This window comes from Mauremys reevesii, unplaced genomic scaffold, assembly GCF_016161935.1.
Source record: "Mauremys reevesii isolate NIE-2019 unplaced genomic scaffold, ASM1616193v1 Contig14, whole genome shotgun sequence".
In the NCBI taxonomy this organism is placed as follows: Eukaryota; Metazoa; Chordata; order Testudines; family Geoemydidae; genus Mauremys; species Mauremys reevesii.
Window position 1 is genome coordinate 371,472 of NW_024100760.1, and position 24,505 is coordinate 395,976.

At 46.4% G+C, this 24,505-nt stretch overlaps 1 protein-coding gene across 1 annotated transcript in view; it reads right to left on the minus strand.

Moving 5' to 3' along the window:
* LOC120393043 (butyrophilin subfamily 3 member A2-like) overlaps positions 1 to 24,505 on the minus strand; it is an 81,869-nt gene that overhangs the window by 40,747 nt on the left and 16,617 nt on the right. Inside the window, exons 3-4 of the mRNA XM_039517676.1 lie at positions 6,173 to 6,520; positions 4,948 to 5,232 (exon numbers count right to left, since the gene is read on the minus strand). Coding sequence (XP_039373610.1) covers positions 4,948 to 5,232; positions 6,173 to 6,520 — 633 coding nt within the window. The remainder of the gene's footprint in view (positions 1 to 4,947; positions 5,233 to 6,172; positions 6,521 to 24,505) is intronic.

Genomic DNA, 24,505 nt, shown 5'->3' on the forward strand with positions numbered 1-24,505 from the left:
TGAAAATGGCTAGCAGTTGTATTGCACCATCTGCTGCCAGCCTAAGATGGAAAAGATAGATGGATTGGATCAAAACAGGAAATTGACCCAATTTGTTTTGTGAAATCAATGGCCTGCTAAACCCAGGGTTTTGAGTTCAATCTTTGAGGGGGCCATTCTGTGTGACAGTTGTTTGTGTTTCTCCTTGATGCAAAGCCACCCCTTTTGTTGATTTTAATTCCCTGTAAGCCATGTCTTCAGTCGCCCCTCTCTCCGTCAGAGAAACGGCAAACAATTGTTTCACGCCCTTTTTCAGTGCAGATGCCATAGCACTGAGATCATGGAGCCTGCTCAGATCACCGTGGAAATTATGAGCACTGTAAACACCACGCACAGTATCCTGGAGTATATGCAGAACCAGAACCTGCCAAAGCAAAAACAGGCGAGGAGGCGATGGCAGCGTGGTGATGAGAGTGATGAGGACATAGACGTGGTCATAGACTTCTCACAATGTACCGGCCGGGCAATGTGCCCTGGCAATGTGCTCATCATGCTGATGAACTCTGCATGAGCTCTGCATGGTCATCTGTGCAGATCAGCTCACCACACTGGCCAAACAGGAAATGAAATTCAAAAGTTCACAGGCCTTTTCCTGTATACCTGGCCAAAGCATCTGAGTTGAGAGCGCTGTCCAGAGCGGTCACAATGGAGCACTCTGGGATAGCTCCCGGAGGCCAATACCATCGAATTGCATCCACACTACCCCAAATTTGACCCAGCAAGGCTGATTTCAGCACTAATCCCCTTGTCGGAGGTGGAGTAAAGAAATTGATTTAAAGAGCCCTTTAAGTCGAAAAAAGGGCTTTGTCGTATGGATGTGTGCAGGGTTAAATCGAGGTAACGCTGCTAAATTTGACCTAAAATCGTAGTGTAGACCAGGCTTTAGAAATCTCCTCCCTTTGCAGGTACTTACAGATCATGATTAAGTCACCTTTTACCCTTCCCTTGAATAAGCTAAATAAATTGAGCTCCCTACGTTTCTGACTCTAAGGCAGGTTTCCAGACCTCTAATTGTTCCTGTACCTATTTCTGAGCACTTTCCAATATGTCAACATCCCACATGAAACTGTAGACATGGGAACTGGACACAGTATACCGTAGTGGTCTAACACCGTATACGGAGGAAATATCAATGTCACCTCCTTTCTGCTGCTCGATATTCTCATTGACACATTCAAGCAGAGGCACCGACTTTCTGAGTTCCCAGGGGTTGCTCAACCTCACTCTGCCCTAGGCCCTGCCCCCATTCCACCCCTTCTTCTAATTTCCCACTCCCGCGCCCGCCCTTGTCCCACCTCTTTCTGCCCTGTTCTGCTCCTTCCCTCTACCTCTTCCTGCCACTGCTCCTCCCGCTCCACCTCAAGTGGCTCCTGCATGCTGCTGAACAGCTGACCACTGGTGGGTGGGAGGCATGGAGGGGTAGCGGGAGGAGCTGTTCCATGGGGCTTCCAGCGGGTGCTGAGCATCCAGTATTTTTTTACCTGGGTGCTTCAGCCCCAGAGCACCCATAGAGTCAGTGCCTATGCTAAATGGTTGCGTCTTAACAGCAGCATCACTCTGGGAGCTCATGTTCAAGTCCTTTTCAGATTCACTGCTTCCCAGGATAGTCTCCCATCCTGTAACTGTGACCTACACTCTTTGTTTGTAGAGGTGTGATCTTGCATTTGGCTGTGTTGAAATTCATGTGTGACAATGTGGGAATGTTTGTAATATTTTATGTGCCTCAGTTTCCCCCTACATGCTGTATTGTTACTTATTGTGGGGAAAGGTCTGCTCTCTGGGCAGGCTAAAACACAGGTGTGAATGGTGCATAGCTGTCTGTGGCCCTAGGTCTGATAACCATGATGCATCTAGAAGACAATGGCAAATCCAGTCACCGGGACTTTGATACTCAGCAACCAATGACCAGGGATGACCCACATCTCAGCAGGAAGCCAAGCAGTGTTTGACCCACCAGGGAACAAAGGACTGGGGTGTGTGAGGTGGAAGTTAAGTGTAGGCTGCAGGAAGCAGCTGGGGCCCACCTGAACTGGAACAGAGAAGTCAGAGGTCTAACTCATTGATAAAGCTATTGAATAGCATTCATAGAATATCAGGCTTGGAAGGGACTTGAGGAGGTCATCTAGTCCAACCCCCTGCTCAAAGCAGGACCAAACCCAACTAAATCATCCCAGCCAGGGCTTTGTCAAGCCTGACCTTAAAAACCTCTAAGGAAGGAGATTCCACCACCTCTCTAGGTAACCCATTCCAGTTCCTCACCACCCTACTAGTGAAAAAGTTTTTCCTAATGTCCAATCTAAACCTCCCCCTCTGCAACTTGAGACCATTACTCATTGTTCTGTCATCTTCTACCACTGAGAACAGTCTAGATCCATCCTCCTTGGAACCCCCTTTCAGGTAGTTGAAAGCAGCTATCAAATCTCCCCTCATTCTTCTCTTCTGCAGACTAAACAATCCCAGTTCCCTCAGCCGTTCCTCATAAGTCACGTGCTCCAGCCCCCTAATCATTTTTGTTGCCCTCCGCTGGATTCTCTCCAATTTATCCACATCCTTCTTGTAGTGTGGGGCCCAAAACTGGACACAGTACTCCAAATGAGGCCTCACCAGTGCTGAATAGAGGGGAATGATCACATCCCTTGATCTGCTGGAAATACCCCTACTTATACAACCCAAAATGCCATTAGCCTTCTTGGCAACAAGGGCACACTGTAGACTTATATTCAGGTTTTCGTCCACCGTAACCCCTAGGTCCCTTTCTGCAGAACTGCTGCCCAGCCATTCGGTCCCTAGTCTGTAGCAGTGCATGGGATTCTTCCGTCCTAAGTGCAGGACTCTGCACTTGTCCTTGTTGAACCTCATCAGATTTTTTTGGCCCAATCCAATAATTTTTCCAAGTCCCTCTGTATCCTAGCCCTACCCTCCAGCGTATCAACCACTCCTCCCAGTTTAGTGTCATCTGCAAACTTGCTGAGGGTGCAGTCCAAACCATCATCCAGATCGTTAATGAAGATATTGAACAAAACCAGCCCCAGCACTGACCCTTGGGGCACTCCACTTGATACCGGTTGCCAACTAGACATGGAACCATTTATCACTACCCGTTGAGCCTGACCATCTAGCCAGTTTTCTATTCACCTTACCGTCCATTCATCCAGCCCATACTTCTTTAACTTGCTGGCAAGAATACTGTGGGAGACTGTATCAAAAGCTTTGCTAAAGTCCAGAATTAGCACATCCACTGCTTCCCCCTCATCCACAGAGCCGGTTATCTCATCATAGAAGGCAATTAGGTTAGTCAGACATGACTTGCCCTTGGTGAATCCATGCTGACTGTTCCTGATCACTTTCCCCTCCTTTAAGTGGTTCAAAATTGATTCCTTGAGGACCTGCTCCATGATTTTTCCAGGGACTGAGGTGAGACTGACTGGCCTGTAGTTCCCTGGATCTTCCTTCTTCCCTTTTTTAAAGATGGGCACTACATTAGCTTTTTTCCAGTCATCCGGGACCTCCCCCGATCGCCATGATTTTTCAGAGATAATGGCCAATGGCTCTGCAATCTCATCAGCCAACTCCTTTAGCACCCTCGGATGCAGTGCATCCGGCCCCATGGACTTGTGCTCATCCAGCTTTTCTAAATAGTCCCAAACTACTTCTTTCTCCACAGAGAGCTAGTCACCTCCTCCCCTTACCGTGCTGCAGAGTGCAGCTGTCTGGGAGCTGACCTTGTCTGTGAAGACAGAGGCAAAAAAAGCATTGAGTACACTAGCTTTCTCCACATCCTCTGTCACTAGTTTCCCTCCCTCATTCAGCAAGGGCCCCACACTTTCCTTGACTTTCTTCTTGTTGCTAACATACCTGAAGAAACCCTTCTTGTTACTCCTAACATCTCCGGCTAGCTGCAACTCGAAGTGTGATTTGGCCTTCCTAATTTCACTCCTGCATGCCTGAGCAATACTTTTATACTCCTCCCTGGTTATTTGTCCAGTCTTTCACTTCTTGTAAGCTGTTTTTTTGTGTTTAAGACGAGCAAGGATTTCACTGTTAAGCCAGGCTGGTCGCCTGCCATATTTACTTTTCTTCCTACACATCGGGATTGTTTGTTCCTGCAACCTCAATAAGGATTCTTTAAAATACAGCCAGCTTTCCTCGACTCCTTTCCCCGTCATGTTATTCTCCCATTATTGGCCCAGAACAGATCCCAGTGGGTCCTCATTAGAAACATCCCCATTGGAGGATGACTCCCCATTACATTTACTTTGAGAGTTATCAGTTAACTAGTTTTTAATCCATATAACATGGACTACATTGATTTTGTACAGTGTTAATTTTTTATCAGAGTTGCATGCAGGACAAAATCAAAACCCTTTCAGAGTCTGAGATCTGGTCTACAGTACAGAGTTAGGTTGGTTTAATTGTTTCACTCAGAGCTGGGGAAAAAATCACATCCTCTGAAATGTATTTAAGCCAAACTAACCCCAATGTAGACACCGCTAGGTTGATGGAAGAATTCTTCTGTCACTCTAGCTACCGCCTCCCAGAGAGGTGAATTTACTACAACCATGGAATAACTCCTTCTGTCACTGTAGCAAGTGTTTAAACCACAGTGTTGCTGCCGTAGTGTTTCTAGTGTAGACACACCCTGAGTCTATTACTTCAGCCTAATTACCTTTATCAACTAAATGCATCATCTCCTCAAAGAATGATATTGAGTTCATTTCACAAGACTCAGGCCAGCTCCTGACAGCCAATTTTTCCAGATCACAGAAACCTCCATCACTAATGGCCCCACAGTCAAATAAGAAGGACATTTCTTGTCTCAGTACCAGAAACAGATCCTAGCTGAGTGAAACTCCGAAGTGACCCATCTCCTCACTCCCGTGGTGACTCTTTGTTCAGGGGGGGACTCACCTGAGAGGTGAATGGCAGATCGTTGCTCGGTCCCTGGCAGGCCATTCCACACTATGCAGCTGATGTCTCCATTGTCTTCTCCTTCTGTGACAGTGATGTGACTCACAACACTGTACAGGTTCTCCCTGTCCTGAGTCACGTTGCTCACAATCTCCATAGCCAGGTTCTGCAGGTGTTTTCCAACCCACTGGAGTTCGGGTTTGGGGAACCAGCCTGCAGATCTACAGGCCAGACCGATCCCCTGGCCCCGGGGGCCCAGCACATCAATGAACACTGGAGCCACAGCTACGGGAGAGACAGGGAGTGTGTGTATCAGGAAATTGTGTTTTTGGTAGCACCATGTGATTCCCCAGCTATTGCTGGGTATGGAGAGCTGTGACTGGAAATCTCCATTCTCCTGTGTGCAAAGCCTCCCTAGGATCCATCATCCTGACTATTGGGGAAATTAAATAATACTACATTGAATTTCCATAGAGCACTGTGCCACCCTGTGCCACCCTTCTAAATACTATCCTCTCTGGAGTCCTTCTCCCGCACTGGTAATGGTGCCCCAAACCATACCATCACCCATGCTTGGATTTCCCTCTCCCAGTGCTGCACACAACCACCTTCCCCTCATTTCAATCTCTCCCTAAAAGCACACGTCTCCTGTGGAGCCCTTGGATTGGGAGCCACTGAAGATGGGAGATGATTTAAAATATTTAAAGCATTATCCCATGGCAACCTCTCACCTGGGGCTCGATGTTTCTGAACTGAATTGTCTGGGGCTAGGTTACTCAGTGAGGCAAATGGGCAGAGACCCTCCCTTCCACTGCCCTTTTGCAGCACTGAAGACATGGTCGGTGCCCAGAGAATAACAAACAATATTGGAAACTGCAGGGGGAGTTTCAGGGAGGCCAAATATAATTGTCACTTGAGCTGGGATTTGGGCAGAACATAGGATTAAAGGTCCCACTCCTCAAACAGCACCACCATGAGCATGAGTGCTGAGGACTGTAGCTTTACATCTAATTGAAAAGAGGATGTTTAATGCAGCACTGACCCTGCTAGCACCACAGTGTGGTCAGTGCTGAATGTGAGTGGAGAGAGCCCCCTACTGAGTCCTGCACAACAGTCCCTGCAGCACAGGACCCTAGTGCTATGCTGGGCTCAGACTTGGGGCATTTCTCAGTGTACAGGAGGCTCTGGCTGCCCAGGCATAGCGCTCCCTAGTGCTGCATCTCACCTGCAATCCCTAGCTCAGTGATGGCTTCCTGGCTCCATTCTGGGTTCTTCACAAAACAATGGTATGTCCCAGCATCTGCCTCTTGGAGCCGTTTCAGCTTCAGGGAGACATTCCCACGGCTGAACTCCTGTGGAAACAGCTCCGTCCGGTTCTGGTAACTCTCCCCTGGCAGGTTCTGGGATCCCTCATCCATGTACTCATGAACAGGAATAAATCCTGTTCCAATTTTCCTCCACAGCACATCCATGCTGGGCAGCCGGGCTGGGGGTGACAGCTGGCAGGGTAACACCACATCCTGGCCAATTACCCCCACCACAGGGCTTGGGGAGCCAGCCAGGGAGAACTTCTCTGGAAGAGACAAAGACAGGGGCAGATTCAGTGTGAGCAAAGAGGAGAGTGCATCTGTCATGGGGTATACCTGCCCTGCAATTGGCAGGAAGAAGTTAACTCCATACTGTGAGCTGAGGAAGCCACACACCCCCACCCCTGGTGGGCATGCTCCAACTTGAACCACAGTATAAAAGGGAGCAGCACAGCTCAATCTGCCATGACTGAGGAGGAGAGAGGATGTGCCAGAGCCCTGGGGCACAGAGGTCAGGCCACCGAGACCCAGGCTAATACCTGGCTGACTGTAGCAGCACATGAGAGGAAGGAGTCATTGGGAACTTCACCTGACAACTACTCCAGAGCACCCATAGATTACGGAGCAAGAAGACCGGATAGGAAATAGCCCTGAGGAACCAGATATTGATCTGGTTGTGGAGCTAGGAACAAAGTCAGCATGTTTCAGAGGGATTCCTGCTGATTCAGTGGTGGATACACTTGCTGCTGACAGGATTCTGACTAGGACCTGGTGGAGTAGGGGCTTGGGTCCCCCTACCCCATCTGCAAATCCACCCCGGGTGGCAGTCTAACCCCTGCCTGGCTGCTGACCTACTCAGAAGGGTTGTCCTATTGACTTTGGCCCCTAGGCAATGCTGCTCTGCACTTTCCACAGGACACTTAGCACCCAATGCCATCCTTCAGAGCTGGGTGCCTGCCATCAGCTGCCAATCTCCAGCTGCTCATCTTGACCCCTGACACCTTTTTCATTACAAATGAAGCACTGTGCCCATTGCCCCTAGTTACCTCTGCTTCCCCAGGCTCCCCACCATCTGCCCCATCACACATGAGCCCTGCTGCCTCCCCTTCATTGTCCCAAGGTCCCTTCTGCGGCCTCACACCCAGGTCTGCCCCGCTCCTTGCCTCTTGACCATGGCATTCCTCCCACCACAGCACCATGGGTGGTTGCCCACATTGCCACCCATAAGGCCCTGGTTAAATCCACAATATAGAAGTCAAAATATTCCTATGCACCAGAGCACTCCAACAATCACTGTGATGTAAAGTTTTAAAGTTGCCTTGTAAACACCATAGACCATAATGCACTTTCATTCCCTTCTAAATATTATTACAGTGCAGGCAGAGCTAAATTATGTAGATGTAGTTTCCTTTCAAGTCACAAAACATATTCACAGTGTTTACATCTCCCACTACTGTAGCTCTGTAAGCAGCTATTGGTCAATGTCATCACTGGCAAGATCACTGCATGGTGTTGAGTAGGCTGAGATTGTTCGTTTCAGAAGGCAAAAGAGTTAAAGACATGAATGGATATCAGAAAGTTTTACAAAAAAAAATCTGTGCAAGAAAGTGTCCTAAATGTGTTACAAAGATGGTCCTAAAGGAGCCACCTCCTGCTAAGAAAAGCAGAACATGGAAGGAAGAAAAACAAACATTTCAAGACCAGTGGGAAAGGCAGTTTCTTGTTTTTCTGAAGCCATCTGCTTCGGTTTCCAAGCAAGTTGCAGTGTGTGCTGTTTGTAAGAGAGAAATTCATCAAATCTCCATACAGGGATACTTGAACAGAATTACCATGATAAATTTCAGAGGTGCAAGCTGTCACATAATGCAAACACTGAGTTCAAAAGACAATAGAAGCGGCACAAAGATTTTTTTAATAAAGCAGATGAGACTCAAGTGGCTACTTTTAAAGTTGCACTACGCTGGGGGAAAGCAAAGACTCTCAGCAATGGAGAACTCCTGAAGAAAATGTTTCTGGCCATAGAACTGGCAAGTAAGCTTTTCAGAGAGATACCACTGAGCAATGACACTTTACAGAGGAGCAAAAGAGAACTGGCAAATTTTCTACAAAATGAAATAGCTGGAAAAATTTCAGCAAGCCCTTTCTACAGTCTGTGCATGGATGAGATGACAGGTTTCAGAGTAGCAGCTGTGTTAGTCTGTATCCGCAAAAAGATACAGACTAATTCAATTCTATGCATCCGAAGAAGTGAGCTGTAGCTCACGAAAGCTCATGCTGAAATAAATGTGTTAGTCTCTAAGGTGCCACAAGTACTCCTGTTATTTTTGATGTCATGAGGAATCCAAGATAATCCTATGCGTTTGCTTTTTGGACTGTGATTGCCATTGTTTTTCTGAAGGTGTTTTATGTCAGGTGAGCCTCAGAGATTGGTCTACTGGCAAACACATGTTTTGAATATGTAAAGGCGAGAATGCAGGAGTGCAGTGTTAGCTTTGACAATCTCTGGGGTTTGACAGCTGATGGGGCAGCAGCTATGCAAAGTGCATGAGTAGGGATGCTGAACTGATTCCAAGAAAGGTACAGTCAGATACTTTTTCTGTTTCACTGTTCTGCCCACCAAGAGGTACTTGCCAGCAACACTTCAATGAAAAGTATGGATAAGGTTGAATCCATAGCGAAAAAATGCATCAGTGCTGTCAACACCAGCAGTGTCAATAAAGGGAGATTCGCAACTCTGTGTGAAATGGACTGTGAGACATACAAGATGCTGCTGAATTACAACCCAGTCTGCTGGGTTAGTTTTAAAGAGTGTACAGAGGTGTTTGAGCTCTGGGAAGAACTCGCTGAGGTTTTGAATAAAGTTTCACTATAACTGTTTCAAAAGCTACAAGATCCAGAAGTACATGGATGCCTGCTCTTTTTTAAAGGGTTTTTTACTGAAGCTTGCTTCCTTGAACCTGGAGCTTCAGCAACCTTAGCTAACAATATTTGATAGCATTGAACTAATTAATACATTTAGAATGAACATCACCAACATCATCCAGAATCTACAAAAGGAATGGGACTTTTAATTTTGATATGAGCTTAGTGAGTTTCTCAGCTGTCAGGATGAGAATGTACAGCAAAAAGTCAGTTTAGCTGTAACCAAATACCTGAATATCCCCTTGGAGGATCTTGAAAATCATTTCAGTAAAGGAAATTTTTTCCGTCAGTACACCTTTGTTTTCAGCCAAAAAATCTGAACCAGAATTGTTGAATGGGTCAGTGACAAATTAACTGGCTTGAAAGACCGATTAGCTTCCTTTGACTCTTTTGATTTAAGCAATCTCAATTTCCTCATCCTGAAAATGTGCAATGATTCAAGAATGAAAACATACTTCAGTCAGCCCAGTCTTACAGTAGACGAATTCTGGAGTAACGTCTATCTGTTTGAGGACACCTACAAGCCTCTCTCTAAAGTTGCTTTGCTTTTCCTGGCCCTGTTTTCTACTACTGTGCTGTGTGAGAGGGCATTCAGTACACTGCATTGTCTGAAGAACAAGTACCAAAACTGTCTCACTGATGCTAACCTGCAGCCTTCCCATTCAAAGAGCTCCTGAACTTTTGCAAGTAGTCTGATGCACATAGTGGATGTGTTAAAACCCAGAACTTTAATTTCATTATCACACTGTATTACTAAAGTACAATATAATAGGATTATGTTTGTTATAACTATTATCATCATTATTATTGGATTAGATTTATTTTTTGTCTGTTTCTGAAAGAAAAAAATTAGGCATATTTGCAAATATATTTTTTCATTGCTATTTGGACTTCTATTATGTCAAAGCATTTTTAAATTTACTTCCGAATTGTTGTACAGACAACCACTTTTTACCAAAAAAACAAAACAAACAACAAAAATGACAAGAACATGCCAAGAACCAGATTTCTATTCTGTTAGATCCAGTAAAGAATAGAGATAACTGTGCATTGTTTTTATTACTATGTCTGGAGAAAAAAAACCCTACATAAATAAATTACAATGGTTTGGATGTATATCTCTGCATATTACTTTATTAACTTTAGGAAAAATAAATAATTTTAGAAAAAAGTGTCAGTGCGGCTACTGGCAAGAGTTTGGTGGTCACACTGTGAGGCAACCAACATTTTTTTTGTGAGAACCCCTACCCTAGAACATTTCACCCAAGTCCTCCCATAAATGGGGGAGGCGGGGGCGAGAGAGAAATGGGTACAGCAACCCACTGAGACCCTAGAGTTGATGGAGAATTACTTGGCTGCCGAAGGGTCAGAACTGTGACCTCATAAACTGTAAATCTCAGGCAGCTAAGAGAGACAGACCAAACTGTGCCCCTGCCAAACTGACGCAGGAGGTCTGTGACACCTGCCCAGACCACCAGCCTTCATCCCAAACCCCAACCAGAGGCAACCAGCCCCCAACCTGAGAGGACTCACACCAACAAAAGCAGACCCGCAGGCCAGAGGGAGCCGAGACTGCTGTTATGAGTGTGGGCAAAAGGAGTGCTTCCAATGGGCATGCCCATACATGGATTGTAACTATGGGCAGGTGTGGGTGGCAGGTTCTCTGGCCCACAAGTGGGGCTTGGAGAAACTCAGAGGTCCCGTAAGGGTGAATGGAACTTCTGTGACAGCCCTAGTCAACTCGGGTGTAGTCAGACCCTTATCTGAGCTGGCCTTATCGAAAACCTTGAAACAGTGGGAACAGAGTTCCACCTGGAGTGAATCCAGGTATGGCTGGAGACTGTCAGACATGAAGAGGTCTGCCAGGTTGGCCTGGGCTCCAGGTACCAAGTTGTCATGCCCCATGGTGCTAGGGTGCAACTGGCCATGGTTCTGCAAAATCTTATAGGAATGTGGCAGTCAATCCCCAAATGGGAGGAAGGGAGGGCCAGTGAAGAGGGGGTTACTAGGGCACTACCCAAACACTGATCGGGGGAAGGGCCTTTTAAACTGCCCAAGGTGCCAGACTACCAATGACACGCTATAGAGACACCCTTGTGGGAAGCCCAGGCAGAACTGGAATGTGACAGGAATTTCCTCCAGGAGCAGAGGATGGACCTGACCCTAAACCGGACCTGGGAGCAGGTGATGACCCCAAACCAGGAGGGAGGTGAGGCCCCTCGGCTGCCACATGGACCCTGATTCGAGATCTGGAATGTCTGCCTCTACCAAGTGGTTAAAGACCCATAGACCCAGGAAGACTTCAGGCCTTTGCTAGTTCCACAGAGGTTGCGGTGGGGCCTCTTTCACCTAGAGCACTCGTTTCCCTGGGCAGGGCACCTGGGAATGGAGAAGACTCTTCAGTGGGTGGTGTGAAGATTATTTTGGCCAGGCATACATCATGAGATAAAGTACTACTGCACCTCCTGCTCCGAGTGCTAATGAGTTGGGCCAAAGAGGATACCAAAGGTACCGCAATCCCACTCCATGTCTTTAGGGTGCCCTTTCAACACACTGACATGGACCTAGTGTGACCGTTGGAAAAAAAGTGGCATAGGATATCATTACATATGCGTGGTTGTCGACTACATGACTTGGTATCCCGAGGCTGTCCCCTTACTCACAATTAGGGCACCCAACAATCCCCACAGAACTCATGAAGATCTTTGGCAGGATGGGAATACCACAGGAAATACTGACAGACCAGGGCACCAGTGTGGCATCATGGTTAATGGCTGAATTATGCTGCCTATTGAACAGTCTTATGTGTATGTTGGGGAGGAGCCAGTGGTCGTGGTACATGCAGGTACCAATGACAGAGAGAAAGATAGGAGAGAGGTCCTGGAGACCAAATTTAGGCTCCTAGGTAATAGATTGAAGTCCAGAACCTCCATGGGAGCATTCTGTGAAATGCTTCTGGGTCCACATGCAGGTCCAGTTAGACAGGCAGAACTTCAGGGTCTCAATGTGTGGATGAGACGATGGTATAGGGAGGAGGGGTTTAGATTTATTAGGAACTGGGGAAGCTTTTGAGAGAGGGGGAGCCTATACAGGAAGGATGGGCTACACCTAAACCAAAATGTAACCAGATTGCTGGTGCTTAAAATTAAAAAGGTCATAGTTTTTAAACTAAGGCTGGGGGAAAGCTGACAGGTGTGGAGGAGCATGTGGTTCGGACATCCCGTAGGGGAGGAGCTACAAATGGAGATTCCCTATGTCCTAATAAGGAGAGAGGATGGAAAATGATAAAATACGAGAGGATCTAATGAGAAACAGTCAAATAAAAAAAATCTAATTCAAATATGCCATTCAATAGGGGATAGCCAAAAAATGACAAGTTTTTAAAACGCTTATATACCAATGCTAGAAATCTAAATAATAAGATGGGTGAACTAGAGTGTCTAGTATTAAATATGGATATTGATATAATAGGCATCACAGAAACCTGGTGGAATGAGGATAATCAATGGGACACAGTAATATCAGGATACAAAATATACCAGAAGGACAGAACAGGTTGTGCTGATGGGAGAGTGGCACTATATGTGAAAGAAAGCGTAGAATCGAATGAAGTCAAAATCTTAAATGAACTAAATTGTACTATAGAATCTCTACGGATAGAAATTCCATGCTTGAAAAATGAGAATATAGCAGAAGGCATATTATACAGACCACCTGACCAGGATGGTTTTAGTGACTCTGAAATGTTCAGGGAGATTAGAAAATAAAAAACTAAATAATAAATAATAATAATGATGGATTTCAATTATCCCCATATTGACTGGGTACATATCACCTCATGAAGGGATGCTGAGATAAAGTTTCTTGATACCTTAAAATGACTGCTTCTTGGAGCAGCTGGTCCTGGAACCCACATCAGGAGAGGCAATTCTTGATTTAGTCCTAAGTGGAACACAGGATCAGGTCCTAGAGGTGAATATAGCTGGACCGATTGGTAATAGTGACCATAATATAATTAAATTTAAATCCCTGTGGTGGGGAAAACTCCACAGTGGCCCAACACTGTAGCATTTAATTTCAGAAAGGGGAACTACACAAAAATGTGGAGGTTAATGAAACAGAAATTAAAAGGTACAGCACCAAAAGTAAAATCCCTGCAAGCTCTGTGGAAACTTTTCAAAGACACCATAATAGAGGCTCAACTTAAATGTATACCTCAAACTAAAAAACATAGTAAGAGAACCAAAAAAGAGTCACCGTGGTTGAACAACAAAGTAAAAGAAGCAGTGAGAGCCAAAAAGGCATCCTTTAAATAGTGGAAGATAAATCCTAATGAGGAAAATAGAAAAGAGCATAAACTTTGGCAAATTAAGTGTAAAAATATAATTAGAAAGACCAAAAAAGAATTTGAAGACCAGGTAGCTAAAGACTCCAAAAGTAATAGCAATTTTTTAAAAAATACATCAGAAGCAGAAAGCCTGCTAATCAACCATTGGGGCCACTGGACGATCGAAATGCTAAAGGAGCACTCAAAGATTCATTGCAGAGAAACTAAATGAATTCTTTGCATCAGTCTTCATGGCTGAGGATGTGAGGGAGACTCCCAAACCTGAACCATTCTTTTTGGGTGACAGATCTGAGGAACTGTCCCAAATTGAGGTGTTATTAGAAGAGGTTTTGGAACAAATTGATAAACTAAACCAGGGGTCAGCCACCTTTCAGAAGTGCTGTGCCGAGTCTTCATTTATTCACTCTAATTTAAGGTTTTGTGTGCCAGTAAAACATTTTAACATTTTTAGAAGGTCTCTTTCTATAAGTCTGTAATATATAACTAAACTATTGTTGTATGTAAAGTAAATAAGGTTTTTTAAATGTTTAAGAAGCTCCATTTACAATTAAATTAAAACACAGAACCCTCTGGACTGGTGGCCAGGACCCGGGCAGTGTGAATGCCACTGAAAATCAGCTCACATGCCGCCTTCGACACGCGTGCCATAGGTTGCCTACCCCTGAACTAAACAGTAATAAGTCTCCAGGACCTGATGGTATTCACCCAAGAATTCTGAAGTACCTCAAATGTGACATTGCAGGACTACTAACTGTCACCTGTAACCTATCATTTAAATCAGCTTCTGTACCAAATAACTGGAGGATAGCTAATGTGATGCCAATTTTTAAAAAGGATTCCAGAGGTGACCCAGGCAACTACAGGCCAGTAAGCCTCACTTCAGTATCGGGAAAATGGTTTGAAACTATTGTAAAGAACAAAATTGTCAGACACATAGATTAACGTCATTTGTTGGGAATTAGTTAACATGGTTTTTGTAAAGGGAAATTATGCCTCACCAATCTACTAGAATTCTTTGAGGGTGTCAACAAGCATGCAGACAAAGGACATGCAGTGGATATAGTGTATTTAGATTTTCAGAAAGCCTTTGACAAGGTCCCTCACCAAAGGTTCTTTAGCAAAATAAGCAGTCATGGGATAAGAGGGAAGATTCTCTCATGCATTGGTAACTGGTTAAAAGATAGGAAACAAAGGGTAGGAATAAATGGTCAGTTTTCAGAATGGAGAGAGGTAAATAGTAGTGTCCTTCAGGGATCTGTACTGGGCCCAGTCCTATTTAACATATTCATAAACAATCTGGAAAAACAGGTAAACAGTGAGGTGGCCAAATTTGCAGATGATACAAAACTACTCAAGATAATTAAGTCCCAGGTGAAGAGCTACAAAAGGATCTCACAAAACTGGGTAACTGGGCAACAAAATGGCAGATGAAATTTAATGTTGAGTAATGCAAAGTAATGCACATTGGAAAACATAATCCTAACTATACATATACAATGTTGGGGTCTAAATTACCTGTTACCATGGAAGAAAGAGATATTGGAGTCATTGTGGATAGTTCTCTGAAATCATTCACTCAATTTGCAGCAGCAGTCAAAAAAGTGAACAGAATGGTGGGAATCATCAAGAAAGGGATAGGTAATAAGACAGAAAATATCATATTGCCTCTCTATAAATCCATGGTACACCCACATCTTGAACACTGCATGCAGATGTGGTCGCCCCATCTCAAAATAGATATATTAGAATTTGGAAAATGTTCATAAAAGGGAAACAAAAATGATTAGGGGTATGGAACGGCTTCTATATGAGGTGAGATTAATAAGTCTGTGACTTTTCAGCTTGGAAAAGAGGCGACTAAGGGGGGGATATGATAGAGGTATAGAGAAAGTAAATAAGGAAGTGTTATTTACTTCTCATAATACAAGAACAAGGGCCCACCAAATGAAATTAATAGGTAGCAGGTTTAAAACAAACACAAGAAAGTATTTTTTTCATGCAATGCACTGTCAACCTCTCGAACTCCTTGCCAGAGGGTGTTGTGAAGGCCAATATTATAATGGGGTTCAAAAGGGAGTTAGATAGATTCATGGAAGAGAGGTCCATCAATGGCTATTAGGCAGGATGGACAGGAATGGTGTCCCTAGCCTCTGTTTTCCAGAAGCTGGGATTGGGTGACAGGGCATAGATCACTTGAGGATAACCTGTCTGTTCATTCCCTTTGGGGAACCTGCCATTGGCCACTGTCAGAGGACAGGATACTTGTCTTGATTGACCATTGGTCTGACCCTGTATGGCCATTTTTATGTTCTTAAGTTCTTATTCAGACCCTCAAGATTTCAGTGTACCACCCCCAGATGGATGGGCTGGTGGAGAAGTTCAACAGAATCCAGAAGGCGATGCTATGCAAATTTGTGGAGGACAACCTATGGGAGACATTAGCACTGGCTAGTTGTTCTCAGTGTGGGAAGTCCCCCAAGCATTCACAGGCTTCTCCAACTTTGAGCTCCTCTACAGGATGCAACCCAGTGGCAACCCCGACCTCATGAGGGAGAACTGGGAGGAACAAGAAACTTGGGTCATGGGGTCAGTCCACTATGTATTACAACTGCACAAACAACTCCAAACACTGGGGATCTACACCCAAGAGAACCTACTACCAGCACAACATTAACAAGAGCAACAGCACAACAGAGGTACTTTGAACCTAGACTTTGAACTTTGAACCTTGAGACCAGCTGTTACTCTTGTTACCATTCACTGAATCCAAACCAGGCAAGGTCTGTTTGAGGTGATGTGGTAGGTAAGGATGGTGGATTCTGAAATCTGGTTACCTGGACAGTGAAAAGAGGTACACACATACCATGTAAACCTCCTTAAAAAAGCAACAAAGAGTCCTGTGGCACCCTATAGACTAATAGACGTATTGGAGCATAAGCTTTCATGGGTGAACACCCACTTAGTCAGACACAACATGTAAACCTGGAAAACCTGGAAGGCCAGAGAAGGCCTACTGATTGCCACTTATCCCCTGGAAACAGAACTGAGGTCCCTAGTTGAGGCCCAATGTACAGAAAGAATAGCAAATATGGCAGGCGACCAGCTCGGCTTAACAGAGAAATCTTTGGTCAGCTTAAACACAAAAAGGAAGCTTACAAGAAGTGGAAACTTGGACAGATGACTAGGGAAGAGTATAAAAACATTGCTAGAGTGTGCAGGGTTGTAATCAGGAAGGCTAAAGCAAAATTGGAGTTACAGCTAGCAAGGGACATGAAGGGTAACAAGAAGGGTTTCTACAGGTATGTTAGTAACAAGAAGAATGTCAGGGAAAGTGTAGGACCCTTACTGAATGGGGGAGGCAACCTATTGACAGAGGATGTGGAAAAAGCTTTTTTTGCCTCGGTCTTCACAGACAAGGTCAGCTCCCATACTGCTGCACTGGGCAGCACAGTATGGGAGGAGGTGAGCAGCCCTCAGTGGTGAAAGAACAGGATAAGGACTATTTAGAAAAGCTGGACATGCACAAGTCCATGGATCCGGATCTAATTGAGTGTGCTGGGGGAGTTGGCTGAAGTGATTGCAGAGCCATTGGCCATTATCTTTGAAAACTTGTGGCGATCGGGGGATGACTGGAAAAAGGCAAATATAGTGCCCATCTTTTAAAAAGGGAAGTAGGAGAATCTGGGGAACTACAGAGTTTAATATCTGACAGACTGCTTACACCCAATCCCAACTGCAGCCATGAACTCAGCTGCATGCAAATCCATCCCTGGCTGGGAAGAAAGGGATAGGGTTGCTTTTTCTCTGAAATTTCCAAAGTAGTCTGTTGCAGTTCCAAAATAGCACTATTTCTTCTTGGTAGCTCTCTTTCCTCGCCTCAGACCCTGGAAAAATCATGGAGCAGGTCCTCAAGGAATCAATTCTGAAGCACTTCGAGGAGAGGAAAGTGATCAGGAACAGTCAGCATGGATTCACCAAGGGCAAGTCATGCCTGTCCAACCTGATTGCCTTATATGATGAGATAAATAGTGCTGTGGATATGAGGAAAGTGGTGGACATGATATATCTTGACTTTAGCAAAGCTTTTGTTATGGTCTCCCACAGTATTCTTGCCAGCAAGTTAAAACATTTTGGATTGGATGAATGGACTATAAGGTGGATAGAAAGCTGGATAGATAATCAGGCTCAACAGGTAGTGATCAACAGCTCCATGTCTAGTTGGCAGCTGATATCAAGCGGAGTGACTCAGTGGTCAGTCTTGTGTCCAGTTTTGTTCAACATCTTTATTAATGATCTGGATGATGGGATGGATTGCACCCTCAGCAAGTTTGAGGATGACAGTAAGATGTGGGGATATGCTGGATATGCTGGAGCATAGAGATAGGGTCCAGAGAGATCTAGACAAACTGGAGGATTGGGCCAAAAGAAATCTGGTGAGGTTCAACAAGGACAAGTGCAGAGTCCTGCACTGAGGATGGAAGAATCCCGTGCACTGCTACAGTCTGGGGACCGACTGGATAAGCAGCCATTCTGCAGAAAAGGACTGGAGGATTACAGTGGACGAGAAGCTGGATATGAGTCAACAGTGTACTCTTGTTGCCAAGAAGGGTAATGGCATATTGGGCTGCATTAGTAGGAGCATTGCCAGCAGATCAAGGGATGTGATTATTCCCCTCTATTCGGCACTGGTGAGGCAACATCTGGAGTATTGCGTCCAGTTTTGGGCCCACCACTACAGGAAGGATGTCAACAAATTGGAGAGAGTCCAATGGAGAGCAACAAAAATGATTGGGGACTGCGGCACATGACTTACAAGGAGAGGCTGAGGGAACTGGGCTTATTTAGTCTGCAGAGGAGAAAAGTGAGGGGGGATCTGACAGCAACCTTCAACTACCTGAAGTGGGGCTCCAAAGAGGATAGAGCTCAGCTGTTCTCAATGGCGGCAGATGACAGAACAAGGCGCAATGGTCTCAAGTTTCAGTGGAAGAGGTCTAGGTTGGATATTAGGGAAAACTATTTCACTAGGAGGGTGGTGAAGCACTGGAATGGATTACCTAGAGAGGTGGTAGAATCTCCATCCTTAGAGGTTTTTAAGGTTTTTAAGGTCAGGCTTGACAGGCTGGGATGATTTAGTTGGGATTGGTCCTGCTTTGAGAAGAGGGTTGGACTAGATGGCCTCCTGAGGTCTCTTCCAACCCTAATCTTCTATGGTTCTATGAACTCTGGATATGAGGCCTGTGACAATTGGCCAAGAACACAGCCCTGAGCAGCAGAAGGAGTTGTGACATCTAGTGAAGGCCTTCCCAGAAGGCTTGTCATCCCACCTGGGATGGATGAATGCAACGAGCCACCATATTGCCACTATCCCAGGTCAGAAGGTATGTGACAACTACCAGGCACTCCATAAGAAAATATGGGGAGCTGTCCAGAAAAGTCTAGAGACAATACTGGCCCTGGGGGTCATGAAGTAATCATGAATTGAATGACGGAACATGATAGGCTTGGTCCCAATACCAGATGAGGCCATCCAATTCTGTATTGTATTTCAGAAACTCAACGCCATCTCCTGATTTGATGCCTACTCAATACCCCAGGTATAAGAGCTCCTGGAGCAGCAGGGGTGGCCAAGTTCCTTTCCACCCTGGACCTCACAAAAAGTTATTGGCAAATACCCCTGATGCCAGACTCGTGGGCAAAGACAACCTTCCTTACGCCATTTGACCTTTTCCAATTTGTGGCAATGCTGTTTGGGCTGCACAGGGCAGTCACCATATTCCAGTGGCTGATGAACCAGATCCTGCAGCCACACAATCAGTACACAGAAGCATACATTGAAGATATTGTGATACACAGTGCAAGTTTGGAAGACCACCTCCACACCTCTGTTAGGAGCGTTAGTGACAATGTAGGATTCAGGCCTTTATTTTTGCCTGATACAGAATTTTGTGTCTTGTTTTCCCATTTGATTTTTGATACTCTCATATGAGAAAGTTACTCACCTTGCAGTAACTGAAGTTCTTCTAGATGTGTGTCCCTGTGGGTGCTCCACTGCAGGTGACGGTGCGTCCCGGCGCCACTTATTGGAGATTTTCGGTAGCAATGCCTGTTTGGGATGCACGCACTCAGTTGGTATCTCCTGTCTCGTTGGAATCTTCCTGAGCGTGTGCACCCCACACCCTCCTCAGTTCCTTCTCTACCGCGGAGAAATCATACTAGTACTCCAAAGTAGAGGGGGGAAGGGTGGGAGTGGATCACTCACAGGGACACACATCTCAAAGAACTTCAGTTACTGCAAGGTGAGTAACTTTCTCTTCTTCGAGTGCTGTCCCTGTGGGTGCTCCACTGTAGGTGAATGTGAAGGAGTACCCACTATGGTTGGTGGGATTTTGGAGTTATGTGAGGAACAAAGGTAGACAGTACCGTATGGCCGACTATGGTGTCTGCCGTGGTATTCCATGGGATAGCATGATGTTTGGCAAATGTGTGGTCAAATGTCCACATGGCTACCTTGCATATGTCTGTAACAGGTACACTGTGGAGGAAGGCAATGGATTGACAGCTCTAGTAAAATGCTCTAGTAAAATGAGTCCTAACACCCTCTGGTGGTTGAACATTCTGGGTCTGATAGCAGGATCTGATGCAGGTGAAGATCCACTTGGAGAGTCTTTGCTTAGAGATAACATCACCCTTTGATCTCTTGGTAGTAGAAACAAAAGCCTAGGGGATTCACAAAATGGTTTAGTTCTGTCAAGATAGAATGCACGAGTCCGTCGGATGTCGAGGGTATGTGATGCCGCTTCCTGTGGAGTCGTGAAGGGTTGGGATGGAATACAGGTAAATGTATTGACTGGTTAAGGTCTAAGGTGGACACCACCTAGGGGAAGAATTTGGGGCGGGTCTGTATGGTAAGCTTGTGTTTAGAGAAAATGGTGTTGGGAGGGTAGGCCATCAGGGCACTTATTTCACCAACCCTTCTTGTTGATGTTATGGCAACCATGAAAACCACTTTCCTGGACATGTAGAGCAGGGATGAGGTGGCCAGGGGCTCACAAAGGGTTTTCATAAGAGCACAGAGAACTAGGTTGAGACTCCAGGAGACTACTGGTGAATGAATCTCAGGGTAGAGATTTTGCAGGCCCATGAGGAAGCCTTTCATGGTGGGGTGTGCAAAAATGAATAGCCATCCAGAGTGTCATGGAAGGTGGTAAGGGCTGTGAGGCATACTCTGATAAAACTGAGTAAAAAACCTGTCCTGTTTTAGTTTGAAAAGATAGTCTAAGATGTCAGGGAGGGTTGCAGTCTGGGGTATTAGGCATCTGTGGAAGCACCAGATGGAGAAGCATTTCCACTTTTGCAGGTAAGTCTTAGGAGTGGAGTCCCTTCTACTGTGCAGGAGGACATGTCAGACCTGTTCTGAGCAGGCTAATTTGTGGGATTGAAACCATGAAAGAACACCATCAAATGGAGTTTCCAGAGCTGCGGATGAAGAAGCCGACTGCAGTTCTGGGAGAGGAGATGTGGTCTGTCAGGGAGAGGACGGGGAGGACGGATGGACATGCGTACCATGTAAGGATACCATGTCTGCTTGGGCCAAGCTGGGGCAATAAGTATGACCCAGGCCTTGTCCTCTGTGATGTTGCATAGAACCCTGTGTATGAGTGGAATCAGTGGAAAAGTGTACATGAGGGAGTAGTTCCAAGGAATGAGGTGCATTTCCGAGTCCTGCTCTGGAGCAAAATAGATGGCATTTGCAGTTTTGAGGAGTGACAAACAGGTCTATCGATGGAGTGCTCCAGTGGGAGGACAGCTGTCAGAGTATCGAGGGATGTAATTCCCATTTGTGTTTCTCAGAGAAGTGTCTGCTGAGTGTGTCGGCGGTAGTGTTGTGACACGTAGGCAGGTAGGAATCGGTGACTTTTATGTGATGATGTATGCACCAATTCCATAGTTTAATGGCCGTTGGGCATAGGGAGTGAGATCGAGCTGTCAGGCAAGGAGGAGCACAGTGTTCTAGGAGATTGATGTGCAGACACGTCTCTGATAGGGACTAGTGGCCCCGTGCCCTGTGGTCACCCAAGTGTGCTCCGCGATCTATCTGGGAAGCGACTGTGGTCAGCATGAGTACTGGGGAGTGTGGATGGAAGGGAACGTTGGTGGATAGGTTCTCTGATTTTGTCTACCAATGTAGGGAGGCCAATACGTGCAGTGCGGAGTCAGTGTTATGCAGAAACTATGTCTGCTGGGTTGGATGAATTTATATATGGAAATAGGCATCTTGTAGGGTGAGGGCTGTGAACCAGTCCCCTTGTGCAATGCAGGTATTATTGTGCCCAATGTGACCATGTTGAATTTTTGTACCTGTACAAGCATGTTCAGTTGGCGTAGGTTCAATATAGGTATCTATCCCTCACCTTTCTTTTGGGAGTAGAATCCTTTTCCCCGACGTTGCATCAGCAGATGTTTGACTGCATCTAGGTGGAGAAGATGAGCCACCTCTATGCAGAGAAGGTGATTGTGAGAGGGGTCCCTAAGAGGGAAAGGGGAGAGGAAAGGGTGGGCGGGTAAAATAGGAAAGGGATGGAGTAACCTGACTGAGCTATTTCCAGGACCCAGCGGTCCTGCGTGATCTGTTGCCAGACATGGTGGAAAGTCTGGAGACGGTAGCCAAATGGGCAAATAGGCGGCAGAGTCAAGGGGTGGTTGCATATACCCTCGACCAGCACTTCAAAACTGTTTGTTACCTGATGGTGGGAAGTAGTTGGTTGTGCCTGGTTTTGCCTGCGTCTAGGAGGTCTGTTGCGGTTTTTCCCAGTGTCATGTGGTCTGGACTGGGGTCGGTGATATTGTTGTGTGCTGGGGCTTTGGTAAGGTTGATACCCTTGTCTCCTGGGGAGGAATGAGTATGTGCCCAATGTGAGCAAAGTGGCTCTAGAGTCTTTCATAGTGGGAAAGATTTTTTTTTTTGAAAAGAGGTTATCTTTGTCAAAGGAGAGACTCTCGACTTTGGACTGCAAATCTTTGGGGATACTGGATGCCAAGAGCCGAGAAGACCAGCGCATCATCACTGCAATGGTGCAAGCTGCTGGATCAGCCATGTCCATGGATGCTTGTAGTACCATCCTAGATGCCAACTGACCTTTGACAAAGACTAACTGGAAGTCCGCTCTCCTGTCCTCCGGTATATGGGAGGCAAATCAAAGAGCTTGTTGTAGTTGTCATGGTCATAGCTTGCAAGGAGGGTGAAATAAATTTGCAGTTCTAATTTGCAAAGTAGAAGAGTATAAACCTTGCGGTCCAGGAGGTCAAGATATTTGAGGTCCTTGTCCTGCAGAGTGAGTCGGTAGTGTGGCTGCTTTGTTCTGTGCGTCGCTGCATCAACCACAATAAAATTGGGTTGTGGGTGGGAAAATAAGAAATTGATGTCCCTCGCAGGCACGTAGTATTTATGTTGAGCTTTCTTGCATGTTGGTGGAATGGAGGCAGGGGTCTATGAGAGAGCACCAGCTGGTTCTAGGAGAGCTTTCTCTATGGGTAGTACTATCTTTGAAGGTGCAGAGGGTTGGAGGATTTTGAGAAGCCTATGTTGTGTCTTCTGGACTTCCTCCAAAGGGATGATCTGGCTGAGTGCCATTCTCTTAAAAAGTTCCTGGAATTGCATAAAGTCGTCCATGTTTTGTGGAGGTGGAGGCATAAGGGCGAGTTCTGTGGCTGATGGCGAGGCAGGAGCCAGTAAAACAGGGAAGGGTTCATAGCCCACATCTTCAGGAGGGGGTTCAGGAGCTCTAGATGTTGATAGAGCTGGGGATACAGGCATAGGACAAGCTTGCAGTCCGGGAGAAGGGGCTCAAGCAGAAGCGGTGGCAGGAGCCGACCACGGGTACCACTGAGGCCAGGGCACCGGGTAGGAAAAAAATGGGTCCCGACCACTGGGGGACAAAGTAGGGAAACTGAGGCTGGTTCCTATGATGCCCTATGTCTTGGGGTATGTATGGCTCCGGTGTGGAGGGAAGACTCAGGTAGGGAGAACTCTGCCTGCTGCTGTGTGCCATTCTCACTGTCAGTGAAAGCATCCAGGTCATGTGTGGAGAGCTGCTGTTCAGACAATGAGTGCTCCCTGTCCCGCAGCAGAGAGTCAGGCTTAGGGGCCACAGAGATATCCTGCTGATGCAGGAATTGTTGCTGCTCCCTAGGCTGGTGTGCTGCAGAGTGTGAAGTCTGAGCGGCAGCCCGGAGTGATTTTAGTTTCACTTTTGCAGGAGATGAGAGCCGTTTGTGAGAGCCCTGCAGGGCAGAGGTGGCTCTAGACATTTTGCCGCCCCAGGCATGGAGTGTCTGCTGGTCTCGCGGCTTCGGCGGACCTCCCATAGGCGTCCCTGCGGAGGGTCCGCTGGTCCCGTGGCTTTGGCAGACCCTCCGGTCCCGCGGCTTTGGAGGACGCTCCTCAGGCATGCCTGCGGGAGGTCCACTGAAGCCACGGGACCAGAGGACCCACTGCAGGCAAGACGTCGAAGGCAGCCTGCCTGCCACCCTAGCGGCGACCAGCAGAGCACCCCCAGTGGCTTGCCGCCCCAGGCACGCACTTGGAGCGCTGGTGCCTGGAGCTGCCCCTGCCGCAGTGGGTCTGAATCTGCTCGGAGGTAGCAGGCAGACTCCGTGCCAGGAGTGGAATGTGTTGTCAGCACTGGGTCCGGAATGCGTTGTGAGTACTGGGTCCATTGTCGGTGCCAGGGGAACCGGGATTGAGGAGAGCTTCCCGCTGCCAGAAGTCGGGTCCCTGCATTTGAACCTCTGAGAGTTGCTTGTAAAGTGCAGGGGTGGTCAGAGTTGCCTGCTCTCAGCGCTGACAGTATCAAGGGTAAGGACCCTGCAGGAGATCCTTTACCCTCTTGAGTGTCTGTGAGAGGAGACATTAGGGCTTCCGGCCTCTTCACATGAGAGGGTGAAGCCGGGCTCCCAGTCGGTTCTGACCTGGCAAGGGAGT